Source organism: Melopsittacus undulatus, chromosome 6, assembly GCF_012275295.1.
Source record: "Melopsittacus undulatus isolate bMelUnd1 chromosome 6, bMelUnd1.mat.Z, whole genome shotgun sequence".
NCBI lineage: Eukaryota > Metazoa > Chordata > Aves > Psittaciformes > Psittaculidae > Melopsittacus > Melopsittacus undulatus.
The window spans coordinates 16241940-16267348 of record NC_047532.1 but is presented as its reverse complement, the minus strand read 5'-3'; the positions used below and the strand labels follow the sequence as shown (position 1 = coordinate 16267348).

At 35.8% G+C, this 25409-nt stretch overlaps 1 protein-coding gene across 1 annotated transcript in view; it reads right to left on the bottom strand.

Moving 5' to 3' along the window:
- AGBL4 (AGBL carboxypeptidase 4) overlaps window positions 1-25409 on the bottom strand; it is a 952894-nt gene that overhangs the window by 884794 nt on the left and 42691 nt on the right. The window contains exon 3 of the mRNA XM_034063537.1: window positions 19503-19627. Coding sequence (XP_033919428.1) covers window positions 19503-19627 — 125 coding nt within the window. The remainder of the gene's footprint in view (window positions 1-19502; window positions 19628-25409) is intronic.

Below are 25409 nucleotides of genomic sequence, written 5' to 3'. Positions count from 1 at the left end.
TTACTTTGAGATAAATCACTACCATTTCTTGCTTTCTCTACAGAGGACACTGTAGGTGTCCACCTTTAGTAATCACCAATAGAATTCCCCTCTAAGTTTCACATTCCCATTAATGAAGCATGGCTTTCTGTCTCCAAGTTAGACCACACTAGCTATTAGGATAAGCAAAAGTAAAATATTAGATATGGCACACTCAGTGTATTGTACATTTCCATCTTAACAGAATGCCAGGTTCTGTTTCTGATTTTTGTGACAGACATAGCATATTTTCTTTAGATGTACTCTGTAAAAAGCTCTCTAGTATTTGCTAGTCATCACATTTGGTTAGAACATAAAAATTGTGGTCCCACTTTGTCCTCCTTACTTGTGTTGCAATTGAGCCTTGTTCTTGGCATTGTCAGCTACACTATTCTAGTGATTAGTGTGAGTGCCATGGGACAGATGAGTTGTCCTCCTCAGTCCATGTCAGGATTCAACTGGCTTTGTTTTTCAGCTAAAATGATTTTTAAATGTGAAGGCAGTAAAAGGCATGTCTAAGACATCCAGTATAACACCAAAACATATGAAGTATGAAGATTTTCCATTTACAGTGAAAAATAAGTATTATCTTTTTCATTAGAAAAGCATTTTAAGTATTTAGTACATACCAGAAACATAATTTGTAGTACTCAGTTGTGAACATCAATTATAAGGGAGCTATCAGTACGTGCTTTCATTCTTCAATATTTCTGTCAATTCTGCCTCACATTACTTGTGTTGAGGTATATATCATATTTACAGTTTCTGAGAATAAGAAGTAATTACTGACAGAAGCTCTTCTCCTGGGCAATCACAGAAAAAAGGTGCTACATTTATGAGTGGTGACTGCCTTGTGTCTTCTCAGAATGGACACAGGAACATGACCCTGTAGAGCTGGAATCTAAACAGGAACAGAAAGTGTCTCTCCTACTTTCCTTACTGAAGACAATAAAGTGCCAGATGCTTCCTTTGAAATGCCTCATAATGCTCAGATATTTGCAGCATACACTACAACTATGCCACTGTCATACATTGTTCCATCATCACTGCAGGAAGCTCTGAAAATTTATGCAATCTTATTTGAAAGTACATGAGAGTACATGAGAGGATGTATACAGATTGGTGCAAGGGAATATAAGGACCAATTTTCCAAAGGGCTTACAGTACAGAAATCTCACTAAAGGCAATGGAAATTCAGGTTATTTTGCACTTCTCAGATGATATTTGAGAATAGTGAGTCCATAACAGGGACCTTGTGAAATCACTTGTGGCACCTGTATTCTCCTGGCAGAGAACCTACTAGTGCAGAAAGCAGAGAAGCTTTTTAAGTAGAGGGGTGAAATCAACTGCAAGGAAAAACTCAAGTATGATCAGGCGGTATGTATCTGGGATCTGTGCCAATATCAGAGAAGTTAAAGCATGTTAATACATATCACCAATATATTCCTGGATGAAAATAGCAGTCAAACAGATTTATCAATGATTGCATCTGAACAGTAGATTTGAATATTTAAGCTTCTTTTTGTTTACATTGAACATTCAATGTATTAAGATTTTCCCCAAATATGTTTCCTATATTTAACATGTTATGATTCAGTAAGTTCAGAAAACACCCCACTTTTATAAAGATTGAGATAAAGTTTCATGAATGACATTTCTGGGTTTTCCAGTATTTAACTGTACATGGATTAACCTTTTCACTTCAGTAAATATAGAAAAATGGCGCCTTGGATGGCAGAGAGTACTAGAAAATCTGTATCCTTGTGAAGCACTACTACTCCAGTGAAAGCCATGCACAGGTCTCAAGCACCCCTTTTTCACAGCATTCTCCATTGCCATCAGCTGAGCTCCACAATGACACCAGAGTAAGATAGTTTGTGGCAAGAGAACTTCACTAGGTCTGTTCTGAATACCTCATCTAGAAGTTTCTGTTTATATTGCTTAGGTTACAAGTTCCCTGGCTTAATATATTTGCAAGAGTAGCACAAAAGATTGCCATTCATCTTATTTTAACTTAGGGACATTTATTATTTATTAGCACTAACACAGTTATTTGTGTGGTAGACAGATTTTTCCTTTTTGTTCTTACACACATTTCTCCCCACGGAAGTTCTCTAAAATACTTTGTTCTGAGACATTCTTATTATAGCATAGAGATACTAAAATATGTCAGTTTCATTAGAAAAGATTAAATGACTGAGAAAAGCAATACACAAATTTAAATAAACAAAATCAGTGTGACTTACACAAAGATAAGGATGGTCCCTAGGAAAATGTTAAAAACTGCATTTTTTCTTGTTAATTATACATTTCATCTTCAAAACCAGGCAAAACTGCAAAATATTTTTCATTCATTTTCCACATCTGTAGTATACCTTTTAATAAAATAATCTTTGGGTTTAGCAGAATACATTTTACAACCTGATAAGCATTACATTACATTGGAAAGTAAAATGGCTGTATCATTTACTATGCTTCTATCATTTAACATAGTATCTGTAACAGCCTGCATGCTCCCACAATATTCTAACTTTACATTACTACAAAACACAATTTCATAAATTGTAAAGGTCTGTACAGAGAGGAATGTATTTTAATACAGAAAACTTGACACTATCACTGCACTTTTCTTCAGAAATATTCATTCCTTTCTTTGACATTTTTTTGGCTTACACAACAGGGTGCCAAACATTTGTGACAGCTTACAATAGAAAAACAATATTGCTTTTAGTTAACAATGTTAGCTATGAATATATATTGACAGCATTTTCACTGCAGATTTGCTGCCAACATAATACAAAGCAAATAGCATTCAATATGTTGGAACACTCTGGGGAATTAAAGAGTTTCAAAAACAAATTTATGGCATTAGGTGCTGAATGCTAAATCTAATGAAAATGCAAATTCAGAAGTATCTCCTGCACATACTTCATGCAACAGAATACAGTTTGGCAAAGTGATAAAATTAAGATTAAGTCAGAAGAAAATTATGTTAAATTGCCTCTGCTTGTCTGGCTTTTTATAGAGTCAGTTTTACCACAAAGATTAATATTTCTCCCAAAGTCTTTCTGCTTTGTTTCCTTGAAGTATATCAGAGAGAGATCATAAAAACCTCTGAATTCCAAATGCTCCCAAATGTTTTGAGAAAATACAGATACATAGGTGTATAATTTTAATATTTGTAACTTTACTACTAACCGTATACAACCATAAGCATCCCTGTTCCTCTGAAAGAATAGAAGCCAAGTTTTGCTTTCAAGTCTGTGTGGTTATTATTGTCTACAGAATAAGCAAAGTAGAAATTATAATTTAAATGTTGTTAAAATATAGTAATGCACAGTAATGTTTTAGTGTTAACTCCTATATAATAAAAAATATTTGCTAAACTAAACATTTATTGACAGTACTTTATAAGTGACATGACATTAATAGTTTTTAAACCATTTACAAAACAAATTAATGTAGGTTAAGACAGCTGAGAAACCCGAAACTGTTCAGCTGTTGTACATGATTTGTTATCAATTCTGAGACGAACTTGATATTTATTATCATTCATCTATAGCACATCACTCAACACTAATATCTAACAGTGCTTGCAAGATATAAAAATATTGTATAAGTTTTAAAATAACTTTAATTCTACTCACATGATCAGTATCAGTTAAAAATACAACTGACTTTCAAAGACCAGCATTCCTCTCCAGTATATTATAGCTGTTTTCTTTCTCATTTTCTGATATGGGATACTGTTTTTACCAGGTTGTGTCACATATCTTTTGTTCTTACTTTCACATAGCAATGACTGTGGTTTATTTACTGCAATTTTTACATAAATATCTATGTGTTACTTGCAAACTAAACAGACTGACTACACAAGTGACTGTGATGAGCAGAAGTGAGAGGTGAAAAGCAGTATTAAAATGTTTGCAAGTGCAGGGCCTTTCTTTATTTTAAAACAAACTGATTAACTAAAACTTCTGATAACTCTGTGAAAAAACCCTCCTCTGTCAGACACTGCTGAAAACACACTCTTCATAGGGTACACTCCAGTCTGACTGAATTGGCAAAATCTTTGTACCTTCTAAATAACAAAGAAGGAAAATAAAAAGCAAAAAGTATCTTATTTGTAGGACAAGATTTGTATTTCACCACTGAAGTATACAATTATTATAATCCATAATTATCAAACCCACCATAACATTCAATAATTTATCAATTTCAGGCTTATTAGGAAGCTGCATGGAATATTTTAGGTTTACACTTGGCCATCACACACAGTTTATCATGAGACTCATACTACTTGCATTATAGAATAGTCTAAGCTGCAAAATTATACAGTACTTCCCACTGTGGTGAGGGAGCCACAACTCTACATTTAGATATGCAAATTAAAATCAGGAAATGTAAAGCTTCACTTTTTGCTAAGATATGAATCTGAAAACATACTCTCTAGCACATCAAGCACAATATGGACCTGCGTACTATAAGCATCAAGCAAGTTAGTTTTGTAAAAGCTGAAAGACTCTTATACTGGTGAAGATGGAGTAAACACAGTTAATTTGTTAATGTCTCCTCTGTCTCTTTTCACTGACTGTCAAAGAAATCGTATTCTATATTTTTTTCAGTATGCGCTTGGAAAGGATTTCCTAGTAATCTACACTAAATCTCACTGAAGGGTGACAACAGAAATCAATATGTGTCTCTGAAGAATAATCTAGCCAAACATTTACATTTAGAATATTCATTTGTATTTATGCATGAGAAATTTCTGGCAAAAAGAAATTCTCTTCCTGCATATACACAATCTCTTTTTATAGGCTGACTTTATCATGAGCAGGCTTCGAATCAATAAAATAAATATATATTACTCAAATTAGTTTTGTGATAAAGCCAGACAGAATCCATGTAACATAACAATTTACCTAGGTAGGTAGCTGCATTAACCTCAGCTTCAAAGAAATTTGCTCGGTCCTTCTGCAGCCATAGGGAAGAGACAACCCACAGGGTACAGTTACTGCAGTTTCATTCTGGCTATTCCAAACCCATGGAATTGCCATTCCACACGCCTGCCAGGAAGGATATTCTGTTTAATCTGGTTATTGAGGCAATTCTAAAACTAACACTGGAGGTACTCAGCATCAATGTCAAATTTCCAGGGGCAAGCATGTCTATCCATGAATCCCACGACCACTCTGTAGTTCTCTGATGCTGGGATTAGTTTTGCCCACAGAGTCAGCAGAAGATGAGAATACATAGAGAAGGATGCAACAAAAGCAGCATTCTACTTTCCTGCATCACCACTGAGTATGACATATACCTGTGTTAAGGTATACAAAGACATATGAAAACTTGCTGGGAGAATCCACACACTGTTGGAATATATTACTTATAACAATTTTAATAAGAGTTTTCTGCAAAGCTCAATGTGAGTTTTCAGAGGAAATAGAAGCACAATGGACACAAACCCCTTCAAAAATTATGCTACACAAGTAGTAAATCAAATAAGTATTTTGTAGATAATCATTATTTCAAGACAAGAAAAATACAGTCACATTTGCCATTCCAGCAGAAGTCTTTTACAATGTGCAAGTTTAAGGATCGGAAGCTATTTATATGAAATTGGCAAAAGTGTTCATAAAATATTATTATTTTCAAAGTTAAAAATTATAATAAGGAAGTGGTTGTCTAATTTGTTGTGACTTATCTTGGAAAATTATTAGGGAAAAAGGAGACTGATAAACAGAAGCAACAACCCTGCACAGTGACTGGCTTAGAGGAGGCAAATGTTTTGGGGAAGATTATTTATATTGCTTATACCAAGATACTAAAAGCTTCAGAAAGATTATCCTTTCAATGACAATTTAAACCCTATTCAACAACACACAGCAGATTTAGCAGGAACACATGCAATTGTTTTAAATCTATACTGAATATGCTCCACTGTATATACATTCTTTAGTAAAAATAGTAATAAAAACCTCATTTCTACTTGAAAAACCTTCTGAGTTTTAGCTCTTACATAATATAATGCATATTTAGAATAGCATGTTATTCAGTAAAAGATGTCCAAACAAGATGATTTGATGTTGGAATAGTCATCTCAGAACAACCAGAGCAATGTAAGGTAAAATAATTGTCAAGTCAATCTCTAGCTTACACTTTATTGCAGAAATAAATTGAACTCTGCTCTAGCTTTTTGACACGTAATTCTGATACTAATGGGTTCAAATCCATTTCTCTTTGCTCTCCTTCCTAACAGGAAGCTTTATGTAATACTGTGTCAGAATTCTACCAGTTACTGCCTAATGTTTCCCTTAAATAAAAAGTCTCTGCCTGTAATAGTATTAACAGCTGCCATCAGTTTACAGTAATGAGCTACAGTTCATCATGGTAGTGCTACTATGAAAATTAGAACCTTCCATAGAGCTTCTCAATTCACAAAAAGATTATCAGAGCCATCATGAGCAGTAGTGTAACAGCAGATATTGTCTGTTTAAGGTTTACAGGCCAGATAGTATAGCGGTGTAAGTGTATTCAATCATTGTAATTGTACAGAGTTTAATATACCGTGTTATGTATTAAAAACACAGAAGTTCTACTTGAGGGTCACTATATAAGTCCACTGTTATTTTCTCTTCATTTCTAATGGCAAAAACCTGCACACTCACTTTACAGAGTGTTTCACAGCCTCTTCAAAAGAAGGATTAAGATATGTTTTATTTGAAGAAACATAATGATTTTTAACTATATATACCTTGGGTCATCTATACAGTAAATCTTCCAAAGAAAAGTAGCTACAAATCATGAGTTTTTTTACTTTCTTTTGTCCCTAAAAAAATGGAAAATATGTACCTTAATGTTTGATACCTCCAGAATTTTATAAATTTAAGCATACACCTAGAAGCACTATAGCAATTGAACAAGATATTTAATTAAGATGGGATTTTCTGGGGCATTTAACACTGGAACTTTGTTAAATGGAACTTTGCTACCTCTGCGATCAATGGGAGATATGCTACCTCATTCTACCACAAACCAGACAAATGCTATTTTCAGATCCTAACGGAAGAAAAAAACAACCAAGCAACAGGAAAACCCAGAACTTTTTGTGCAGAACTCAATTTGACGTGCATATATACATTTTTTTCCCTAGAAAATATCCTTATCTGTTTTTCAAAATTATTGGTAAATATAGAAAATATCCAGGCTTTTTATAACTCCTCCAAGCAGAGATGGGAGGAGTGTAGAAGAAGAAACTAAATACACTAAAATTCACTAACTTAACTGTATGAATAAGGGGAAATATGAAGTTTATAAAATCACAAATGAAGAGAGCACAATAAAATTATTAGCATTCCTAATAACAACAAAAATATTAAGCAGGTTATTTTTTTTAAAAAAAAAAGATTAACGCATTTGTACAAACTGCATAATTGGGCTGCAAAATCACAATAAATTTGATCAGATTAGACAAGGATGATACGAGTTACAGAGTCCACCTATGCCTGCTAAAAACACCCATTTGGAGGCAACTATTACAATGAACTGGTGACTTCTAACAGCCTGCACCATTTAGACTGGTGAGAACTCACAGTTCTGTGGTACCACAATACACAATGTATGAGGAAAAATTGCCAGGCTGGCCTACAGGGCGCCAGGGTTTTCCTGTAACTCATGCACCCTGTAACACTTAGGTCAGTCCTGCCTGTATCACTGACACAGAAACTGAATGTAAGGGTTATTTTATACTTTGCTAGTTATTACTAATATCTTTTCAAGCATCAGCTACTGGCCATTGTCTAGATTAGGATACCAGATACCAGACTAGGACACCAGACTACACAGTTTCTTAATCTGACCTGCTGTGCTGGCTCTTTACTTTCATGGTAAAGCCACAACCAAGAAAGTAGCGAGTGAGAAGTGAGAAGACAGAGTCAATTACAGTAGCTGTTGATGAAACAGTGGGATCAAGGGCATTGGAAGCAAGGATGACAGCAGATCGCTTTTTCACCATCTTTTCATTATCAGACTAGTCTCCTTCAGGATCACAGGGCAGTTCCAGTTCCATGTTATGGAGTACTGCTTATCTCCGGGAATGAACAGTATTGACACTATATGCTTTGAAGAAGATATGTTTCTATCTTTTAGTGAGACAGGTTAATTCCATCAAGACTTACTCAGTGGCTCTCTTGTACAATCCAAGAACTGTATGGTTTGGATTTGCAAACCCTGAGTTACATTTGTGTGTTCAAGAAAATTGCCGAATATTTTGCTGAATGCTGGGATTAAAAATGAGTTAGTAGTTGGTAAAGACAAGAAATCCACACTGCCTAAGAGGTTTCCTGAAATGTCCAATCTTTTCAACAAAGCACAATAATCTTTTTTGGCACCTGATATCTGATTCTGATGGAGCTTATAGCCGCTCAAGATCAGTGAAAGATTTACCAGTCTTCACAGCACCTTTCCTCCATTTTAACAGGTTCCACAGAAGCAAAGAGGGAGGCTCTTATTGCCTACACTAAAACACAACACTAACTTTCAGGAATACTAAAATTTCCTATTTTCTGTTTCTCATTTTCATTATCAAAATTCAAGTATTCTCAGTGTTTTCTTTCACTTATTTTAAGGTATAGATATGTAAAGACACTCTGTGCATAGTGACCCATTATTGGGTTCATATTGGGTTCATGTTAAAATCACAGGCAGCATAAAACAATAATGAAGGAATTGCGTTACAAGATGTAGTTCTTTAGTTCCATTGCCAACAGCTGATAGCAGAATAGAGGATTGCTGGAGCCATATGCTCAACACACTCAACTGCAATCAGCAGGAAGAATACTGACTTCTTCACTGCTTTTTCCTAACTAATTCCAAACTAATTACCTCTTACAGAATATCTACTATTTCATTCTTAGGCTTCCTTGGTGGAAAGAAATCACACAACTTTCTACAGCTTCTCAGCACTACCTTCTCTTTTTCTGCCCTGTGATTTAAAGTGTAAATGGTTTCCCTCCCCCAGTAAAATGAATTAACCTACATATATTTCAGTTTGTTTTTTTCTTCAGGTTCCAACAATTTCTGCACTGCATCTCAATCTGCCATGGTTCAAATACAGAACATTCTGTCGTGGTTTAAACCAAGTCCACACACAGCTCGTTCACTCACTCCCCCCCCCCTTTGCTCCCCCGACTCCCAGAGAGTTAGGAAGGAGAATTCAAAGAATGAGCCTCCATGGGTTGAGATAAGCACAGTTTAATAGCTAAGGCACAACACAAATCACTACTGCCATTACTACTACAAATAACAATGATAAAGCCAGTAACAAGTGAAGAGAATACAACATCTCACCAGCCACCAACCCATAACTCACTCCACTCTGCCTGACCAAGCACCGAGCGATACTTCCTCCATCCCCCCAGAGCTCCAGCCCTTCCGGGTCTCTCCCGGTTACATCCTGGGTATGACGTGCTATGGTATGGAATACCTCTTTGGCTAGCCTGGGTCAGGTGTCCTGTCTCTCCTTCCTCCCGGCTTCCCCTCCTTCCCTGGCAGAGCATGAGCTCAGAAAAAGGCCTTGGACAAACCAAACATTTGAGCAGTAACTCAAAACATACTTGCTATCAGCAACCGTTCTCAGCCCGAAAGTCAAAACACAGCACTGCACTAGCTACCAAGAAGGAGAAAAATGACTGCTACTGCTCAAACCAGGACAATAAGAAAGATACAAAAATCTAAAATTGGGAAAGCTTAAAACATTTAGTGTAAGTATTTTTTCTTACACGTAAGTTCTGTGCTTCTGCATTGTGATGTAAAGGCTCTTCAGTAATAAAAGCAGAATGAAAACAAACTTGTGTAGAAGACAATTAACACTGGGACTAAAAGAAGAGGGGTATTTAATCATAAATAAAAAAAGTTTTTAACCTGTCAGAAAAGTAAGCCTGTCACATCCCTGACATCAAGATCATCATAGCGCTGACTTTGTTTATGGCATTTATAATGTATTTTTGACATTTTGAATGACAGATGTCACCATAATATGAAATTAAACGCACCTGCCCATTAGTTTCCTGTAAGCAAAAGCCGGTGTTAAATCTGAAACATAGAGTATGCATGCAATAATTACCACACACTGACATCTAAAATGTTCTTAGAGACACCTGCAACAGAAGAAGTTTATGAATTTAACACTGTCTTGCCAAGGGAGGATATGTCATCAGGACAGCAGTTGGTTTGCTAACACTGAATACTGTCTATGTTTGCTAACCTATCTGTATTCATTATGCTTTAAAGGATGATACATGTCATGACAGCTTTGGATAATTTCATGGAGATGCACACTGTATTGCACTTACCAAAGCTTCACATACACCCTCAATCTATTCCTAGCACAACTGAATTATTGATCCAAAATAAAATTATATGTACTTGAAAGGATTCCAACTTGGAAGAATCATCATTTATAAATCTAATTTTATACATGACCAATATAGGCACAAGTTTCCAAAATGGCAAAATTATTTTTCTTCAAAACTGCAGTCTGTTCAATTGATTATTCTTTTTTTAAAATGTTGAGATGAACATGCAATCTATTTTAAATGTCATCACTTTGTTTCTTTATTTAATTAACATTTCATATGGCTTCCTCAGTAAATAAATAATTGCTTCAATCACTATATGTATCATCTAACCCTGTGCACTTTTGACTTCCAACAAAATTGCATCACCTTCCATCACAGAGATCAGTGAAACTACTTTTTAAAAGTTCAAAGGCTCCTTTGCAATAATCCGCTATGGTTTCAGACTACTCAAGCCCTTCCTGTATAAAAAAGTAATGGATCCTTATTACCACTGCTATGATACCATAAGATCTTACAAAATTTGCCTCCGGAATCTGGCTCCACCATCTTTCCTTGATTTTTTTTTTCCAAACTGAATGGCATGTGCTATATAAAAAAAGTCTTCTTGCCTTGTAGTAACCACAGCTATGTAAAAGATACTGTCTGAATGCACTCAGCTCTGCCTCTGATGCTTTCAAGGCAGACAGATACATATATGCATATATAAAATATACATATAGACTCAGATATAGCTTTTAAGGGACTTTACCAGTGCAGTATATGCTGTGTAACACTGTAGTACATAGTGATGCTGTCAAACTAAACAAAAAGTAACAGAAAGTTTTTGCGGCTTCTAGGTTCTGAAAGATATACCCCAAAGGACACAAATACATAACTCTTATTTTGCCTCAACTGTTGTCATATTTGCTAGTAAACACTAGAGAATTTTCAAAACACTCTCTAATTCAGATTACATGTATTTACCTGCTTTAGAAACTGATTTTTCCTATTGAAAATATTTCAAGAGAAATTCACTATTCCTTGCTTAGAAAAGGAATTATAATTTCAACACTTCTGCAGTATATGCCTTTCTCCAAGGCAAAATAAAACTGAATGATAATGACTGATAAACCCAATGGCCTTATATGAATGTCAGAATCTAAATCTTGTTCACCCTCAAGAACTGAAACTCACTATTTGGTACCCAAGAACAAATGAAAGAATAAATAAAAAATTTGTACTGCTCTAACTAAACACTAAAATTACAGTAAGCAGTGAATTCAAAATCATCAGAGTGATGCTACTTACAGTTTCATCTTAAAGTCAAAACAGCAATGTGAGCTGGAAACATAGGATGAAAAAAACTGTTCAGCCCTTTATGGCTTTGGAGGAATGGCCCAAGTGCTTTCAAGACACAAATGCAAAGTCAGATATCACTGTTGACTGAAGGACCCCAAATTCAAACACATGAATGAGCAACGGACACATATGAACATGGACTTGAAGAAAGAGTTGAGAGCCTTCATCACTAACAGTTAACAAACAAATTAAAATTAATTTAATTTTACTCAACCAAATAGATGGACAGCAGCACAAAGGTAGAGACTGACAATTCAGACTAAGTCAGCCGGATACTAAGGTATGACTTTGACATCTGTAGAACAGGACTGAATTTCCTGGAAAGCTGTTGCTTAATATCTCCACACCAGTTGCCATAAAGTCAAAACAGTGGTAAAACTGAAAAGTATCCACAGCGTTTCTCAGAGATAGCACATACTCAAAATATCATAGAGAAACAGGAATTTAAATACTGACAAATAGATGCCTATTTGGGAACTGATAAATAGATACATATTTTTAATTTAGGGAAGTAGAAAGCCTAGGGAGGAAAGAAAATGCCAAAATTCAGACTCAGAGTGACATCCTTCTGATACATGGGTTGGTACAGAAAATTATCCACAAAACCTCTATCTTTCTGTAATTACATGTATTTCTTGGTACTTTTATACCATCTATTCTAAACAAAATGTATTTCTCAGAATGCTTAGAACACGAATTCATGACACTTGCAAAACAAAAAGGAATCAATCACAGAGTTTTGCATACATTAGTTGTCACCTGATAGTGGTTTTACAATGGTTCCTGTTTTTTGACAGCATAAAATCAGTTAGAATGAAGCTTCAACAACTCAAATGCTCAAATCCTAAGGCTCTCTAGCCCTACAACACATTTTCGTTTTAATATGGGAGATTCTGATTCCTACCAAAAAAAACCCAACCAACCAAACAAAAACAAACCTCTGAACTATCCACCCATAAAACTTTGCATGATATTTAAATATAAATATTTCATTTCTTTTGGTAGTAGATCAACCCAGCACCAGGGATAAATTTAAAACTCAACCATTCTGGAACATTCCTACATTTATATTGCACTGTGTTTATTTGCATGAAGATTTTCTTTTATGTCTACAGCCATGTTTTACCTTCCTGGCAGTAACAGTAATAAATATAAATTTCTGCCACAAAGTTTTCATGGAAAACTGAATTTCAGTTTAATTGTTTACTACTTAATAAATGCATAAGAAGAGAAGAAAGGAATTAGGCAATTATGTGCATTTTTTCTAAATAGCAATTTAAAACAATGTACCTATTTAAACAAGAAATGCTATAGCATGCTGGATAGCAAGCTTCTTTTAAAAGCTAACCAAATCCTTCTTTAAAACCAGATTTATAAGAGCAATATAATTTTAAAACTTATCTTTTCAGCAACACAGACCTTGTCTGATGCTTTAAAGATTATGATTTGGAACCAAACAATATTGCACAACTCTTCATCTCAGTCCCAGTAAGTCTGCTGTTTTACACTGCAGGATGGTTGTATGGAGTACAAAAATCATTCCAACATATGCAGTCTTAGTAATCAAGTTCTTACACGCATTATATTCAGATATATCAGTGAAACCATTTAAAGTGATGGCTTTGTTCAGATTGCTTATTAGTTCTATATGCCTCTTTGTTAGAAACTCCCAAGTTTCAAATTTCTAAACTTTAATTCATTAAACATGCTTGGATAGGCAGTGCAGAGGTATCAGTAACCTTTACCTTTAACCTTTTCAAGAGAAATACCAGAAGTCAGGAAACAAAATAAATTTGTATGATAAAACAAAACTGATATATGAAAAAGATCACATTTTGTCTACCTGTGAAAAGGGTGAATAAAATACTAAAATAAAGGAAAAGGTAGAGGTATCTTTCTAGCACACTAAAAATTAACATAAGAAGAGCACATAAAAATGGGTAACAGCTGAGGGCTCCCAAAACAGGTAAAATTTAAATAACATAGCATTTCTCCTCATAAATCATTATAAAGAGCTATTTAGAGAGATTACAGGAGCTGACCGTTAAGAGTATTAATACATTACTGATGCAAACTATTCAACAATGAATGCATTATGACTAATTTAGTAAGGTATATGTAATGAAACACACTACAGAAAATAACGTACATCAGATTTCTTAGCAAATGTTGCAAGTTAAAAATGCATTATGGAATTCTTCCAAATTTCAGAACTGTACAACTTTTATACATACATTTTCCAAAGTCAGGTAAATGCAGTATAGCCTTTGATGTCACAGTAAAGAAAATAGCTGTCTTCTAAAAAGATAAACTGGAAAGACTGTTAGATGTTATAATGCATCTTGATACCAGTAACATATCATCAAACGACAGCAGAGTGAAGAATGTCTGCTTAAGAAGAAAAAAGTAAAAGGGTAGCCTGTTTCCAGCTGTAGGCTGCTTTTGATGTCATTCGTACTCCATCTTACTTTGGAGGCAGCTTCTGAAGGAATTAACTGCACAATGAGTTCTTACAACAGAAAAAGCAGTTGAGTATCTCAAATCATGCCTGATTTTCTTTTCTTTCTCCATGTTCCTCCAAAATGTATCAACTGGTATAATGAAAGGACATTATCTTTCCCTATACACATATCATTCATATCTTTATACAATCACATCTGAAACATCACAAACAGTTGTCCACTAAGGATCATTGTGCTGTTTTAGGACAGTAATAAGAGGCCTGAACAAACTATAAAATCTAATTTCAATAATAAATTGTTCCTGAAAAACTATTCCATTAAAAACAAAGATTTCACAGCCTTTTTTATTTTATAAAACAGTGCAGTACAAAATAAAAGGAAAGCTGTATAATGAGAGCTTCATGCGTTCATAAGAATGTCCAGCTATGACATTACCTGTCTGACACTGGCATCTCATTTAAATTCCTAAAGAAGAACAAGCTATCCTTTTTCCCGATCCATACGTATATGTAACAAAAAAGAAAATAATCTTGAGTCAAAATTCTAGCCTCAACCTAACTGCAATTGATGGAACAGGGAGAATGCCTTTGAAGTAAATAACATTTGGTTCTTTGATTTTGACCTCAATCTGGATTGATTTATTAACTGTAAGTAACGATCAAATCTTAGCTGCCAAATGCCCATTCTTCTCCTCATCTTTTTTGGTGTATTTTGTCAGTACCTTTGTGATGAAGAACTCCAAATGTGTTTATCAACGCTTACAGAACAAAATTTGGCACTATTAGGAAACCCCTTCTGTTGGAAATTCTTTTTTTAATCTTAGTGAAAATACCATTTCTGAACATGATTCATCACAGCAGAGTTGTTCAGGGTACATACATATACAGAATATACCATGTGGCCTAGATGTGCATTACTGATTGGTATAATATGGCTGCTGTTTGTTAGAGTAATTAAAATCCTCACAGATATTTTTAATACTTCCATCACTTCAGTTGTATGCAACTTCTATCTCTTCCAGAACAGAGATTCTTTTCTAGTGTGGCTCCAGTGTCTGTAACAGTGAGCGGCAGCTACTTTAAAATTTCTGGCTACAGCCCCAAGAGAAATAATCATTCTTTTCACCTGTAAAATCCTCCAATATTGGTAAACTAGCACATTTTTATAATTTTTTGCATGTACACACATTTCTTTTTTTTACCCAAATCTCAAATGAATCACTGTTGCTACTAACACCTTTAAAGACATTCTAGTTCAGAAGTAATCATGCACCTGAAGCAGTGTCTATTTATAAATACTTGCAATGCAATTTGGTGATGACATTTGTTCATCCATTTTCTGGTTGCACAGAGAAGGAATTTAGCCAAATTGCAGACAGTGTTGTAAGGGCCATGACTGAAGTTAATAGGAAACAAACCCTGCCCAATAAAGAGCATTATCCAGAAATAGCAGCCTGGGACATGTATATCCACAAAGAAACTGGAGGCTTTGCCCATGAGACCATGTGTTCCACAGCAAATCCTATTTCTTTTATTCCTTCTTTCATGGTTCTTGTAAGTGTAGTCACTGCATGATTATAGTCCTTATATATAACATATTAGTTTCTTTCTGTTTCGGTTTGTTTTTTTTCCCAGTATTGGTGTTAACTGAATTCACTGAACAAATGAGAAAAAAAAAAAAATCCACAACTCAGATCTTATCAATGGACTCACGAATAAGAAACCATGTAAAGAGACCAAAAGATCAAATTTTACATCTCTTAGCTATCTTACACGATGGTTTTTTTCCCCTAAATATTAGCCATTAGCTATTTCTTTTGATGTTTTCCTTGCTGAAAAGTATAAAATAAAACTAACAGCATAAAATGTCTGATGTAGAAATCCAAGTCATAATGAGGAAGAAGCTCATTTACCAACTTCTAAATAAAATATAAAATAGCCTAGTGGTTCTACTGTAACATAGGGAAATGAACATCAAAAAACACTGAGTTTATAATAAAAGTCTAAAAATAATTCTGAAAAGATTAGGGTTCTCCCTGCTGAGCTACAGAACTTAGCTCTATTACCTGCCCTTGTTACTGAAGCACAACAGTAACCTAAGACATAACTAACAGGAGGAAGGAAGCAATCATTCTGAAAAAGACTTATGTATGATAGTGAAAAACACACTGGGCATGAGTTTCCATAGTGATTCAGCAACAGAAGGTTGCTGCAATTTTCAGCTGTCTATACCAAGACAGGAACAGTGCAAAGGGACTACAGTCCCTTCTCTGCAAGTTGGGATGTTAGTATACTCAGAATTGTCCATTGAATTTTAAGTTCCACACTACAAAGAAGATATTGAAGGAAATGGAAGAGGAATAATAATAATAAAACAAAGAAGTTCTGCAAGAAGCAAAACTACTATGGATTTGGATTTCATGGTTGTATTCTCTAGTATCTTAAAAATGCAAATTCCAGTATGTACTTTCTCCTAGGTATCTCCTCTGTGGATTCTCTGATGTTTAATAACAAATGATCTCATAATATAGCCTGTCTGCCAGTGGGAACACTAACGGGTCTCTTGCCCATTAGGCAGCATGCTTTCCTGAAATTTACAGGAATCCCTGTCCAGGGGTGCTGAAACTGCCCAAGAGTTAAGAAGATACTAAAGGAGAAAGGAGAGGAGAAACATCAACAGCCACACAAAAACGTCAGCTAGCAAGTAGTATGATCCTATAAGCTTTGTGTCCTTGGAAATCCAGGCTAATTACCAAAGGGCTGTACAGATTCACTTATAGAATCATAGAATGGTTAGGGTTGGAAAGAACCTTAAGATCGCGTAGTTCCCAAACCCATTGCCATGGGCAGGGACACCTTTCACTAGATCATGTTGCCCAAGGCTCATGTCCAACCTACCAGGGCCATTTACCACTTCTTTGAGTAACCTGTTCCAGTGCCTCACCACCCTCACAGTAAAGAAATTCTTCCTTATACCTAATTTGAACTTCCCCTGTTTAAGCTTAAACCCATTACCCCTTGTCCTATCACCACAGCCCTTGAGGAACAGTCCCTTTCCAGCATTTCTGTAGGCCCCTTTCAGATACTGGAAGGATGCTATGAGGTCTCCATTCAGTCTTCTTCAGGCTGAACAGCCCTGAATTTCTCAGCCTGTCTTCATACCGAAGATGTTCAAGCTCCCTTGACATACCCATGGCCTGACTTGCTCCAACAGCTCCATGTCCTTCTTATGTTGAGGGCACCAGAACTGCACACAGTGCTCCAAGTGAGGTCTCACAAGAGCAGAGTAGAGGGGCAGGATCACCTCCTTCAACCTGATGGTCACATTTTCATTTATGATGAAAGTCCAAAAGCCCCAAAGTGGAAAAATACTTAAACACTTAAAGTTCTAGTAGGTCTTTTATCTATCGCTGCATTCGTAACAAAATACTACATTAATCAAATTGCAAAAACTGCATTACTATCATAGTAGAACTGAAACGTAAATCATAAGTACATACAGTACAATTCTGTGTTCCTAGAATTTGTATGGCTGTTGTTTTTACACTGTGTCTTCTTCTTTCATTTTTTAATCCATTTGTCCACTGCTGGATGTCAATGATTGGTCTGATGCAACAAGAGAAAAACAGAATGGATGATTTCTCATGCAGTTAATGAAGGAAGGTTTCTTGTTTTCTTGAGGATACTACTGAAATTAATTTCTTTCTGAGCAAAAGGTTTAGTGTGAAACATCACACAAAAGTAGAGACATAATGTGAAGAAAATCTTCAAATCTAAGAAAGTTGTGTAAGAATTTGAAGTGGAAGGATGAAGAACAGTGAGAAGAAAATGTAATACACTGATATATAAAATTAATAAAAGCAGCTACTCCTTTGAATCCTCATTTAAATGGCTGAAACCAGACCTGGATCTGCCTTTGTCCCACATCACCTATATGATACATCAAATTATTAAAAGATCTACTTTTACACATAAAGTGATCTAAGTTACCTGTCTATTAGTGCAACATTTTTAAGCAATACTGAGTGGTATGAGTTTCCTTGTTATTATTTTCTAGTAATACATAAAAGAATATAACTAAAATGCACAAACGAGATTGCACAGTTTGTTTGATGTAGCAATTTCTAACATTCATTTAATATAGCTCAGCTGCAATGACTAATACTGCCAGTGTCCTCTAGTACAAAGACCTAAAAAAGGTTCCAGACTAGATTACATTCATGCAGGTCTCATTTTAATGGAAATTGGAGAGATGAAAAAAAGATTATAGGAACACACATTATAAAAACAGACCTCACAAGTCAAACTTAATAGTGAAACCATTCTCTTTCATGTAGACAACCATGAAAACAAATATCCTGTAAGCACTAGATATATGTTGTATCTTTCTACCAGATCTCTTTGCCTCCTTGAGACAGATTCCCATTCTTCTCATGACTATATAATTTGATCATAGTTGAGTAAGGCACAGCAGAGGAAAGGCTCTGTCTGATAAAGTATCAGGCTCCAGGAAAACAGATAAACAGTTTGATGATTTCTAGTTGTAACAGGAATGGTACAGTGGTGGGTATTAAGATATTAGTCTCGCAGGAATACCAGTATCAAGCTTCTGCAGGTTTTTTCTCTTACTAAATATGTTTTCTTTCCATTAAGTGAAAATGACTGTCTGATTATGATAAACTAAGACAGAATACCAGAATAAAACACAAGGTGGGTGTGAAAAGTGGAATTAAATCATTTTTGATTTGTCAAAGTACATAACTTTTTCTTTTCTTAAAGTGAGAAAAAGGAGCAAGAAAGTTCCATTCTCATGCAATATTTTTACTGCAAATAAACATCTTTTAAAAGCAGGTGAAATAGTTGCCTATCAAGTTGTTTCACATTCAAATCTCTTTCACAAGGGACACATTGGCAGACAGCTCCTCTTCTACTACAAGTCACTAGAGTAATGCATTGTTCTACATGTATTAAATGAGTGATGATACTTGAACAGCTATGATGGACTTCTTTTTCATGTATTAACAGATATATTTGGTTTGTATATATTAACATAAACATATCACAGCTTTTACTAATACAACTCTGGTTAGATGGAAGATGTTATACTGTCTTTGTAATTAAGTCCTGTCTTGGATAGCTGAAAATCGCAGTGATATCCAGTCATGTTGAAGTCTGCTTTTACTTAGAAAAATTCAAAGAATAAAAATATATTTTACAGCAAATTTGTACTTACAAATGCTGGATATAATCTCTTTTTACTTAAGAAACTATATTCTGGAGTAAGCAATTTTTAAAGCTATCATGCTATCTAGTTGAGTATCACTTACCTGTGATTCTTTTACATTTTCAACAGTGAAGTTGAACCAAACTCGAAAGCGTGGGTTACAAGTATCTGGTCTAATGAACAGGTCATACTCGAACTCTGTGATGTGGTCCACCCGTCCAAGGTTACCTACCAAGAACATATGAAAAATAATGAATATTAATGAATGACTAAAACGACACTGAGAAAAAATGTAAAACCTTCTACCTCTGGTGATTAAAACATACTAGTATAATAACCCTAGTAACAGTTCAGAATTATTATTAAAAGACTTAATCATAGTCACAAAATAAAATACATACCAGTGAGCTACATACATATTAATACACAAAAGAGAAGATAACTTGGATTTTTATTATTTGATCAAATTGACTTTTTCCTTCACTTATCTGAGTATTCTAGTTAAGTTTAAGTGTCCTAACATCCTTTTCCTCCCCCTACCCTCCCCTCTGCACCTCTTTTACCTGTATGTATTTCTTTCTTTTCATTTGCTGCTCATGTTCAAGCACCTCTAAAATGAAAGAATTCCAGATTTGCACCTCTGGCTGGTGCTCTGAGCATCCCTCTCTCCCCATAGATGGACCAACCTTCACTTTCTTTGTGGCTCAAAAGCTACCTTAACACTTCACTATTTGCAGCCACTACCACCTCCTTCCAAAGACACAGAGGCTGCAAGATTTTGCTTCAGCCTTTTCCTGGTGAATTTCATGGAATAATATTTTTAAATATAGTCAGAACTACATTGTCCCCTATGGCGTTATTTAGCAAGCAACCACCCTAGATACAGAAATGAAGTTCAGCACTGGAAAGACTTGCTAAGTGCTTTTAAATTGTTAAATTGGCATTTTTCCTTTGAAGTCTGCCAAGTCTTTTAAAGACAGGGGTTTGACTGTCCATTTCATTTCTACACTGCAAAAATGAGACTTCACATTTTCCTGATCCAATCCAAAACCCATCTCATCAGGTCTTGTAAAGACAGGACCATGATTTAGCTCACATGCTATATTACACCTGTTAAAAAAAAATAGCACTGAAAAACTGGTTTTATGGTTTCAGATAGATTTTGAGGGTTATTTATATATTTGGGGGTTAGATAGAATCTTATTTGGTTCAAATAATTATTTATAGTGTTATCTGAGCCATTTGAGCTCAGCAAGTCCACTTCAGTCAATGGGACTGGTCATTGGTAACAGACCATTTGTATGAGCACAAGTCTCAAAAGCAGCAATAAAATCCCATTTTCAACCCTGTTCGTCAATATATTTGCAGGATTTCTTCCTTATCCTAAATTGTTTCTGGCTTTACTAATTGAACATTTTTAATCTTCCTTATTTATAATGTTATCCTGTACTTTCCTACCCACATTCTTTTGAGGAGAAAATTCTCTTCCCTGATTCCCTCTGCTGAAAACCTCTTCACGCTAACAATCTGTTCCTAAATACTTGCCTAAAGGATACATTTGCCATTTGAAATATTTGGGGAGGGGGAGAGGCGGAAACAACAAAAAAAAACAAAAAAGCAATATTTTACAGCTAGAATACCTCTGCCAAACATAAATCTTGTCATCTGCTACACCAGGTGTCCGCGCCTGGGTGCTGGCAGTGGGGGCCGCAGGGCTGAGCTCTGAGGTAACCAGTTGCAGCCGGTTGGAGCCAGCACCACAACTGCCCCACCACAGGGCACAGCTGAGCCCTCAGTGATGGTGTGTTTAAGGAAGGGTAAAACCACCACACAAGCAGAGGAGTGAGGGAATCTGAGGAGAACCAGGGTTTGAGGAGGAAGGAAAGGGGTCCTGTGGGGAGAGGCAGGAGCAGTTGGATATTCCCCAAAGGACCAGTGTCCTGTGGAAGACTCACTCTGGAGCAGGCTCTCCTGACAGGAACTGCAGCCCATGGGAAGAGCGCAGGATGGAGCAAGGGAACAGTGTGAGGAGGGAGGTATGGCAGAGAGGAATGATTACAGACTGACCACAGCCCCTTGTTCCCCAGCACTGCTGCTTGCTGCAGAGGGAGAGGAGTTGATCCTGGGAACAGGGAAGGCTGGTGGGAAGGTGTTGTTTTAGTTCCCCTTTGTTTCTTACTATCTAAACCTATTTTAACTGTAAATAAATCAGTTTTCTGCCAGTTAGGTCTGTTTTGCCTGTGATGGCAATTGGTGAGCCTTCTCCCTGTCTTTTATCTCGACCCATAAGGTTTTTCATCTTACTTTCTCCCCCATCCTTGAGATGTTGAGGAAGGCAAGTGGCAGAGCAGTTGGGTGGGCATTTAGCAGCCGGCCATGGTCAACACAGGCTTCAGGTTAAGTCCCTTACACACCTAAGTGCACTTTCTGCCATAGGGATCAAACCACCACTGTCATTCACACCAACATAGCTTAACTTAAGCTATTATTTCCTACACATTACTACCCAACATAAGTACATATGTAAAATCAAGCTATTGCATTATAATACCTTTAATTAAATTACTTCTTTTTACTTATTTTTCATTAAATATCATGCAGATATGACATGGTTAATAAAAATGAAATTCTTCATTTATTTCAGAATTCAGGTCCAAGCTGTCCAACCCCACAGGCTGGATTACAGTTGCCTCACAGATCATAGTTCAAGCTCTCTCTGGACAAAGCTTAATGTGTGGACACACCAAGTCACTTTAACCTGAGTTGTACACGTGATTCTGGTGGATCCTCTAAGATTAAGGCAGCAGGCTGGATGAACACAAACTGTGGACTAGGTCCAGCATGTAAACTACTAGGTATACATGCCTCCCAGTGATTCCAGGAATTTCAGATATGGATTAAGTTATCTACAGCACAGGCCAGAGTGCAGATTTTGATTCAATTGCTCCCAAAGAAGGACACAGAAGCAATTACATTTATATTTTAAGTATACAGATCATTAAAAAGTTTCAATGCAAGGCATAGGACACTAAAAGATTATTGCATAAATAAAGACAGGGCAAAATGAGGGCTTGACTTCTGACCTGTTGCCTATTTCAACTTGATTGTCAACATCAAACTGGTCTGAACTGTATGGGGACAGAGGACCCTACCTTACAGAGTCATAGTACCCCTAAACTAGCACTGGAGAGTTGTACTGATGTCAGTGAAATCACGGATGGTGAAGAGCTGGTATGCTAGAACCTGTCCAAGTCGGTCTGCTCTGTAAATCTGATATAATTTCCTCAAAGCCAGTTTTAACAATTTAGTCATTGTGTGCACGACTCCCTGGGACTCCCAACACTGTTTTCTCTCTTCATCTGTAATACTTGATTTGAATACTCACCTCCCTTTTAGTGCAGCATTATCTCCTTTGGTGAACTGAATCTCACTTTACTACTTTTTGCCTACAGAACAGCCTGTTACTAGGCTCCTTCATGGTACACGTCAGCTGCCATAGTCACCAGCAGCCATTTGCAGTTCAGTATCATTTGTACGTTTCATTGGTGCACTCTTTCTTCACTGTCTCTAGCTGCTGAATAGGCTGGATCAAACACTAATGCCTTTGGTAACCAATTCAACAAGTTCCTCATGCTCAATAGACTATTGTTTGTAATATCAGAGCCTTTGCTCACAATCTGTCAGCCTAATTTCAACCCACATGGCAATGTCATTAAACGAGACAGAAGTTTTGGTACAAAGAAGCCTAGAAGTGTAAGAACAAAACACTTCCTCGCTGTAAGAGGTGCTTTGTAGAAAACAGATAATACTACTGCAAAGCATTTTTTGGTGTCCAGGAAAAAATAATAAACTTGCCAACCTTAATCTCATAAGCAAAGCTAACAATTTTACATACTGCTTTCACACTGCTGTAATCATGGGAAATAGATTTATTTTAATTGTGAGAATTTTATTCCAATATGACAAGTTATGCAGTGAAGTGCATTAGAAACTATAAAACAGGAGTTAAACCATTGATTATGCTATAGCCATTACACCATTTTAACATTGAAAATAAGCATTTTATTTTCTAAATGGCTTTTATTTTTTAATAGCTCTATAAGATTCTTTCTGATTTTTCTTTTTTGTTAAATATATGTCAAGAGAGAAGACTGTAATGAATGGTTAGACAGTAAGTTTCTCCTGTGTTACAGGAATTTCTGTAATTACGCAATATAAACCCTCTGCTCTGCAGTACTTGAGGTGGACAGTCGCTGTGCTGAAGTGATATTAAATTTAAGAGAAAGCCAGATAGCACCAGGTTTGTGTAATGAAACTATCAATAGTTTTCAGTCTCGATACAACTACTGTGAAACACTTCCCATGCACAGCTTTTATCCTGTGTACATTGCTAGTCTGGTAACTTGTGATATCAGTAAGTCTGTTCATCACCACATTGCTTAAGTACATTCTTTAAAAATCAAAGAAAAAAGTCTCGCACTACTAAAACATAAGCTTTGCTTTGCTTTGGGTTCATGCCCTCACAAAATCATCCCCACTCCATTCAACAAATACAGAAGTTGTATCTACAAGATAATACAACATTTTTTAAAGCACCCTCACTCCATAATTTGTGATTAGCTTTATATTTGGGGATTAACATTATGCAATATAAGATATTAAGAATGTTGTTTAAGGTACATGTAAAATTAATGAACTGATTGAGTAATGTGATCTGCACGGGGAAAAAAGCCGAACAACATGAGCAGTGAGATCTGAACTTATTGACATTCTAAGACAATTCTTGTTTACTTGTATATACGTATGCATGTATTTTAAAGTTTGGATGCACATCTGGTTGTCCAGTGGCTTTCTGACTATATCCTAAAGTAAAATAAGAATTTTATTAGTGTAGCTAGTACTTCACAAAACATTATGGACTTCTCCTATGCACTCTGAAGTTAGTTACAGGAGTTTATATTTTTTTCCTATTATTATTTTACTTTACAGAAATATAGGCACAGATCTTTTTTAACTGATGGAAGACGTGAACAAATCAAATTCCCAAGTGTCTATAAACTGACTTCCAATTAGCCTTGGGGTTTTAAGACATGCTCCATTTTCAGTCACAGTTCTGTTCAATACTCTTGGCAACTGAGAAAAAAAAGAGACATACTTTTCTGTAATCATTCAAGCTGAAATTCTTAATTATATTTGCTGAAATTGCTTTATAGAGTAATGTTTAGTACAACACACTCAAAATTGGAGAGTGAAATAGCACGTTTCAAGTTTCTTTAAAAGTCCGAAAAAAGCCCAGTGTTACTATTTTATTAATCATGCAACATACACTTAGTCCTCATAAAATATTAATGTATATTGCTTCCTGCATCAATAAAAAGTGTACTTTGCACAAAGAAAGAAAACCTGCTTAAGAAAATGCTGGCTAAACTTACTAAGCATTCTAACAATTATCATAAAAACACTAGAAAAGAAAATATAGATATGTTAAGCAATCCTAAAATCTTCTTAAACCACACGTTGTGCTTTCCTACAGAGAATTTTAAGATGAAAAATAGACCTTGAGGGTCTTAGACAAGCCTCAGGCAATATAAAGAAAAAGGTCAAACACTCTGCTAAAAAGGACCGTTATCTTCAGAACAACAACTTATCAGCCAGCTTGCAGCCCTGCTTATTTACAGTTATTGGTCCCAGAGGAAGTGCACTTCAGCGCAGGGCGCGATTACTTTGTAATGAGTTTGCCAGAAATGGTAAAGGAAACTAATTTGTAACAATGTGCTGTTCCCTGCACATGAACTTTCTCAGACACTTTTTTTTGTCCACCAATGAATAACTAACTTCAGCCTCCCTAATAAGCAGTGAAAACAGAAGTGCACTAAAACCGACTGAGTCGCAAGCATAAATGTGCTGAAATATCAGTGATTATCCCTCTCAGCTGTCCATTACAGTACTCATGATGACCACCAATTCCCCTGTGGTGGATATATAGAATGCAGGTTTCAGGGGGTGGATT